This window comes from Squalius cephalus, assembly GCF_949319135.1.
Source record: "Squalius cephalus genome assembly, chromosome: 3".
Classification (NCBI taxonomy): Eukaryota; Metazoa; Chordata; class Actinopteri; order Cypriniformes; family Leuciscidae; genus Squalius; species Squalius cephalus.
The window spans coordinates 29,179,272-29,187,068 of NC_137124.1; the positions used below are offsets into that span (position 1 = coordinate 29,179,272).

At 36.1% G+C, this 7,797-nt stretch overlaps 2 protein-coding genes across 2 annotated transcripts in view; one reads left to right on the forward strand and one right to left on the reverse strand.

Annotated features, from left to right (window-relative positions):
- Positions 1-2,982, reverse strand: part of vps35 (VPS35 retromer complex component) — a 31,920-nt gene extending 28,938 nt beyond the window's left edge. The window contains exons 1-2 of the mRNA XM_079867059.1: positions 2,815-2,982; positions 444-542 (exon numbers count right to left, since the gene is read on the reverse strand). Coding sequence (XP_079723185.1) covers positions 444-542; positions 2,815-2,967 — 252 coding nt within the window. The 5' untranslated portion in view covers positions 2,968-2,982. The remainder of the gene's footprint in view (positions 1-443; positions 543-2,814) is intronic.
- Positions 2,983-3,021: 39 nt separating this feature from the next.
- On the forward strand, positions 3,022-7,796 carry orc6 (origin recognition complex, subunit 6). The gene is made up of 7 exons (XM_079867073.1): positions 3,022-3,432; positions 3,540-3,666; positions 4,355-4,518; positions 4,600-4,689; positions 6,014-6,123; positions 6,487-6,573; positions 6,843-7,796. The coding sequence occupies exons 1-7, from the start codon at positions 3,368-3,370 to the stop codon at positions 6,971-6,973; spliced, it is 774 nt and encodes a 257-aa protein (XP_079723199.1). The 5' UTR covers positions 3,022-3,367; the 3' UTR covers positions 6,974-7,796.
- Position 7,797: the final 1 nt, after the last annotated feature.

The following is a 7,797-nucleotide window of genomic DNA, read 5'->3' on the forward strand; positions in this document are numbered from 1 at the left end:
GACGCCACCGGCCTCGCGCCGTTCTCCCGCCGCCGTCAGCCTCGTCCTGCTCGCCACAGTAAACATGATGAATGGCGACTGTAGAACGCAAAAGCCGAATCCCAGACATTTTGGGCGATCTCGAAATCCCGGGCAGACTGACTCGTCACGGAGACTCACTAGCCTAACCTTGTTGTCTTTCATCCACATAAGCCAAAAATACATTTTCTGGCTTTTCTCAGTCTAGAAAGCTCCAAATTCAAAAATAATTTCACATTTCTTCTACATAAATGACCCATTTTAAATACACATTCATCTTTCCAGAGGTGAAGTATCCCTTTAAGGTGCCTATAAATAAAATCATGTTTTATTTTCCAATTTGTTCAAATCAAGAGACATCACACTGCTATGGCCTTGGGACGCAGGTCAGCAGCGTGTTGTAATCTTGCATGTACTTAACTCACCAGACAGCGCTTCATTTGAAATGACTGAACCTTGACTGCCTGCACAGCTTCATCCAACAGCTTCTCCTGCTCATCCTGGGGCGACTGCTGTGTGGTCGGCTGGAATAAACAGGTGCAGTCAAACAATCAAACTAGGATGTGATGTCTCCTACCTTTAAATTATTAAAAATAGGTTTTGGCGATTTTTTTTCCCAACATCAAAATTTTAGCAACATTTGTATGTCTCCCCAGTCAAAAGCTTGGATACAAAATTACTACCACTGTCTGCATCTTAGAATATCTCATTATTAACTTTAATAGGTGCACCCAGTATTTTTTTGTTTTGTTTTAAAAAGCAGTAGTCGTCCAGCTCATCTATTTAAGAAAAAATGTTTGCTTTCAAAACTACTTTCAAGCACTGGAACCTTTAGATCAAAAGTGTTTTAGGATCATGAGAAACAAATTCAGTTAAGTGCATCTAAACTTTAGATGGTATACTATATTTACATAACCATTACATTTACATTTACGTTCAGAAGGTGAACGTATTGGGAAATATTATTACAATTTAAAATAACTATTTTCTATTTCATTTCTGTGATGGCAGAGCTGAATTTTCAGTGTCACATGATCCTTCAGAAATCATTCCATTATGCTGGTTTGGTGCTCAATGATCATGTCGGTCACACTTTATATTAGGTGTCTTTAACTTTTATGTACTTGCATTTAAAAATAAATTGGTACAGTGTACTTATTGTGTTCATGTTGTATTCCAGAACCTGTTTGATGCGGGATACAGGTTTAAGGGTGGGTTAACAGTGTAATTATAGATGTAATTACAGAAATTTGTACAGCTATAATTACATATGGGTATTTTTTTATTTATTTAAGTACGATGTCAAAACATGTACACAATAAGATAAGTGTTACATTTCAGTTCAAGACAAGTTCAAGTTCAAGATATTAAGTGTGACCAACATTTCTTATTATTATCAATGTTGAAAACGGTTGTGCTGCTTAATATTTTAGTGGAAACCGTGATGCATTTTTTTCAAGATTCTTTGAAAGATAGAAAGTTCAAAACAGCATTTAATTGAAATAGAAATATTCTGTAACATTATGCATGTCTTTCTTTAATGTCACTTTTGATCAATTTAATGTGTCTTTATTGAATGCTGACACAAATCTTACTGTCCCACAACTTTCGAACAGTAGTGCAAGTATATATGTACTAAGGAGACTTTTTATACACTATTGTTCTAAAGTTTAATTTCAAGTGCTGTAGCAGGTCATTTTAGGTGATTTTTAATCACATTCTAGCCTTGTATATATCAATTCATTTGTCCTGCGGCATGACAAATTAATTTTTCATGGTACAAATATTCTAGAAATAGTCACAAAACCAGTCACAAAAAAGTGCATAATTGTAAATTAATTGAAATGAAAAATAATGTTTAAAAATGTAGTATGTGAATTATAACAATATAATCATATGCAGAACATTGCTGTTACTGTTTTAATTGGCATGCCTAATACAGCTCAAATGTCATATGGCACATTTTTGCTAATAAAAGTTCAGAAAGTAACTGTAAAACGTCAAGAATTGAAACAGTAACGCTATATTAATCTGCTGATGTGTCTAAAAAATGAGATTGCCAGTGCATAAATAACTACATAATTGAAGTGTCTGGCCTGCGGGCTGGGAATCAACAATCTACGGTCATCTCTCCATCTCCTTTCAAGCCCAAACGACCCATCGTTAGTGACAGTAACAAACAGTTACACCTGACATGAAGAGCATTTTTAAAAGAGTTATGATTAACAGTAAGCATAAGATATTATGATCTGGTTCGAACTGAATGAATGAACCCGTGACCAAATAGCATAAACTGAGGCTCATGTTATGCACACTAAAACCATTGCTATTATTCAAATATATGTAATGCGCATGCAAGAAAAAAGCTGTATATAAACGTATCGTAGATATCTGATTACAATAAAAAAAATAAAAATGCCTATATAAACAGACCTGTAATGAAGTAACAAGGCTAATGCTAGTGGATTAGCAGTTCAAATTAGCCTATTTTGATGAAAACCTGTGGATTGTAATGACAGCAAACCATGATTGCTGCAAGTTCACTACACCTGCAGGGCGAATGTTAAATCGCTGGTAGAATAAAACAAGACAGAAGAAATGAACGAGAATAATTAGGTGCATGTACTAGGCCTCCGCATCTCAATCGCTAATGCTAACGGCTATCTTCACAGACGCAGAACAGCCAGTCAAGAGATCTCAGTGCCTCTCTGACACCATGACAGCTATAAACAACATAACGGAGCATACAAAGAATCCAGCAGACAGTCTATGCATACGATGATCCTAATATCTTACCATGATTATCAGATATGTTAGAGGAAACAGTGGATGACCCCCCTGTGAGTGTGTGGTGTCATGTGACTGCTGTTCCTGCTGTTCCGCCTCATGACGACGAGCACTGCCCGCACACAACACAACAAGCCCTGCTGAGAGAGCTGCGGTATTCATCTCTAAAGCTCCGCAGAAACAACATTAAGAATTAAAATACATTTATTTACTATAAAAATCAATAGCTTGGTCGTGTCATTACACAACTGAAGGAAATGTGTTAAGAAAAAGTTTCTCAGAACAACATTAAATGTGCATTTTATACAGAAAAATATATTTTATACTTCTTTTAGACATGTATGGTATCATTTGTCGAATAATTAAAACTAGTTAAAATTTATCAACGTTTTACCCGAACGACACTTTCCACGCCCATTTTTCTTGATCCACCAATGGCCGGTCAGAACGTTTATTTCTCGTGTGACACGTGTTTTTGTTTTCCCGCGAAATCAGCCTGTGTCTTTGCGAAGTCTGGTGACGGATTCTGTCGCGGTGGTGAGAGGATCGAACAACTTTACAAATGGATAAAGAGTTGTTTAGTAAGCTTGCTTCGAAGATCGGTATAACTGCTGTTAAAGTATTGAGGTAAGTGTTGCAATATATTAGCCACTCGCTTGTTTTGGGAAGACATTGGTTCAGTCAGAAGTGAACATGTCAGTTTAACAACAGAACTAATTCGGATTCATTTTCAGCCAAGCAGAAGAGTACATGCGATTATCCCAAGTGAAATGTGTTGGACTGGGTTCTGTGACAGCCACCAGTAAGGCCCTTATTTGCCTCGAGTTGGCAGCGACTTCAATGAAATTTCCTGTAGACAAGGCAAGATCCTTTTCCCTTAATGTGTGTTGTGATGTGTAACACAAGCATACATATGATGTACAGACATGCATACATGCACACTTAAGTATGTTGTTATCTAATATGCATATGCATATGCGTGAGTATTTGCTATTTTTTTTGCATTCTCACACATTTATTTGTCTATTCACTTTAATATTTACTAACACTGTCCAATAGTGTGTGTGTATATATATATATATATATATATATATATATATATATATATATATATATATATATATATATCTTTCCCCCTGAAAGACATGAAAATTACCACCAGTGTCATTCCGTCTCAAATCGTGTGTAATAAAGTAGCTTTCTGCATGAAAATTATAATTATTATTAATGATAATTATTAGCTTAAAGAATTGGCCTATTCCTTGGTCTTGTCAAGACTATTTTGCTACAATTGTTTAATCTTAAATGCACACAATAATATTTAAACACTTTTTGCATAATTTAGAAATATTCTGTTTTCTTCATGAAAAAAAATAAATATATTAGGTGTAGTCATGATTTTTTTTTTAAATTGATAGTAATTTTGCACAATAAACATTGAATGGTTTACGCAATATGCTGTACATATCTTACATGTATTATATACGTTAACATTTTTTCTTGCAATAAATGTGCAAAAATAATATTCTTTCAAAATTCTGCCGGATAGGAGTATGCCATCAAACTATCTGGCCTGAGTCCTAAGGTTTACTCCAGCAATTTGAAGTCAATGGAGTGCATGCTGGGCCTGCAGTCAAGCCTGGGTCTCAGAGATCTTGCAGTGCAGTATGGGTGTTTAGAAGCAGTTAAAGTGGCCTCTCAGATCCTTGAACGGTGAGACTTCACATTGCATCAGTGCTATCAGCTTGACTTGATTCTGAATGACTTGATTTAAACTGCATGTATTTGTTTAAGGTATAAGACCAGTTTACCCGCAGCTCAGCAACAAGACCTTGACCTGTCTAAGTCTCTCTTTACCACAGCAGCTCTATATGCAGCATGCAAGTGAGTATTTTGAAGCCCTGAAATCTGCTGTATTTACACATCATCACTGAGTCAAATAATGGATGGTTCAAAAATACTTGTTGATGGATGATTAGGTGTTTGACACTCACATTAGATATAAATATTGATGGGAGCTCCACTGTCTCTTGAAAACCTGATTAAGCTCTTCACAGTGTGGTCAAAGTACAGTGAGGCCATAAGTACTTTAAAATGAGGGCACAGGCGTAACTATCGGTAAGCAGGGTACGCGGTTGCTTATGGGCCCGGACCAATCAGGGGCCCGCGTGACTGGAAGAGATTGATTGACAGCTGGGGCCCCCTATTGCATTTTACAATTTTCAGTCTGATCGCATTTTACTTTATCATGAATTTATTTGAATAAATAATGACAACAACATATTTTACTGATCATTAAATACATGTTTAAAATGAACAATGATGGATTTTGGTGTAATTCGTTTCGAATTGGGACTGGGGAATCCCCGGGTCACAATTCGAATCCCGGATATGGTAAGGGAACATGCGTATTGCGTGAAAAACAGTAAAAACGTTGAACTTGAGACAGACAATATCGAGATGGAGTCGTCGTCAAATTACAAACACAAAAGTGTAGTCATAGCAGTGAGTAACAATGTGTTATGGTGTGCCGTCACCAGCGTTGTTTTTTTTTTTTTTTTGTGTGCGTAGGCTACTCCTGATTTTGTCAGTCATCTCATCTCTTAGGCTACGTTTACACTTGGCATTAACATGCGATCACCGTGATCTGATCAAGCAGATCGGATCATAAGCCAATCAGGACATGGTGCGCTTACACCTCTCTACATCAAGTAGCTTCTGTATCTGGATAACAGATCAGATCTCGCATTCCCGCGAAAAAAAAAAAAAAAAAAAGGATGGTGCAAAGTGGACCTGAAGTAATCCTGCATAAGGCCCCGGTGTTGGCTCGTTACACCACTGAATGAGGGTATGAGAAGTGAATTACATACAGATTAATTTGGAGCTGAATTTACATTTGGAAAGGTCAAATCTTGGATTGGCCATCACATGTTTGTTCCTCATCCTTAGAGCTAGGTTATCTGCATATTAGACTCTATGAAAGTGAGTGCTCACATAAGGAATCCAGCTGTACTGAGACTGTGTGACTGTTGGGTTATTGCTATCCAACCAAAATCTGTTACTGTACAATAATAAACTCAAGCTCCCAGATGGTTTAAAAGGATTTTATGCATGTCAACATGTCACAGAAATCTCTAAAACTGCACCTGATTTACATTTAATTATTGAAAATGGAAAAATAAATTGGTTCTGTCCTTCCTGTTTGAAGGTGCATGAAAATCAAAACTGACAGGAAATTAGCCTCTTCATCTGGAGCAAAGAAGGGCATCTTTGATCGGCTGTGCGCACAGTTCCAGAAATGTGGACAGGAGATCTGCAGTAAGTGTGACTCCTTCTAACAAAAGCTTTTTAGAAAATGACACATTGCCTAATTAAAGCGAATAGATCCTCAAAGACATTTTTGTGGGAGGTTTCGGTCTGACTTTCATGTTTAACAAAGATGTGATTGAAGATGCACAACTTGTAATCTTGTTTTTAATTTTAAAAGAAAAATATTACTTCAAAGAGATTTGTCATGAAGAAACAGACATTTCCTTTGTTACCATGGCTACAGGCATACCACAATTAGACAATGTATATTTTTTGTGTAGCTGAATAAAGATCAGCATGTTTTTTTATTCTCAAGTACATATTGTGAAATTAAGCAGACTGACTCACTCTAATATCTCTCTGTACCCTTAGAAGAGGCTTCATCTGTGGAGAAACCAGTCAAAACTGCTCAAAAGAGGCAGAAGTCGCTCACTGAAATGCTAGAAACGGCAGAAGATGGTAAGAAATCCACCCGCTTGTCACAATAACTAATAATGGCAAATTATTTCTACCCATCAGCTGCCATTATGTGCAGTGAATGATTATCAATGTAACCTTTTCTGTTCTTAAGCATGTCTTCAACCTGTGGAAATAAAATCATTTTCTTAGAGCAATAAGACTAATAATGAATACTTCTAGATGTAATATCTAATAAAAGACAGAACTTATCTTTCATGTTTGATGATAAATGTAATTGTCTTTCTGTTTTTTATTTTATTTTTTTCCAGATGGGAAGATTGCAACATCTCCTAAGCAAGAGCGAGTTGAAAAGACAGAGGAGGAAGAGACACAAATTTATGAGGAGTGGAAAAGAAAAATCCTTGAAAATGCATTAAAAGCAAAGGCTGTAGATTCTTGAAGGTTTTAAGTTTCCCATTTATTTAATGATGGCTCTGCATAATGTACTTTTGAGTTGGATTTAATACTCTACCAAGAGAAGTTGCCTGCCCCCCTCTGGCTTCTTGTGTGAAACTGTTTCATCCACATACAGACATTTCCAGAGGAATTGAGGCTCTTTTTATCTCTTGTTTTATTTTATTGCCATTTGCCAGGTCAAAGATAGTTGCTATTTTAGATATTGTGCAAAGACTTTCCAATTGTTGAATTTGTGTTGTTTAGTCTGACATGGTTTGGATGATTATGTCTGGTGACAATATGGCTTAATTTCTCAGTGTTCTGTGGTATTGGTTTGAATCACCTTAAAATCTCATTGGAGGTGTACAATGCATTCAATATCATCTAGATGTGATTTATCAATTTGTTTCAATAATACATGGCACATCTGCTTTGTTTGATTTTGATGTGAATAAAATGTGTATTCAAGACAGTTTAATTTTCTTGGTTTCTCCTGTTTTTTAATGTCTTGATTAAACACTAATATTCTACAGAGGCTATTTGTCACAATATTGTTAAAAAAATACCCAATACAATGATTTCTATACAAGCACACTCTATGAACTATGATAGAGAACATATCTGCCCTATAATTCTGTGCTAACTTCAGTGAACTTGTTTGTCAGTCGCTATGACAAGAGCAAAACCACCTATGTGCATGTATTTGTGGTTATGCTATACCATAGAAATGTGTACAAATGCAATAAATTCATAGAAAGCAGTTTCAAGTCGCAATATTAACATTCAAATGTTCTTGAACAACCAGCGAAAATAAAATGAGAATTCTGA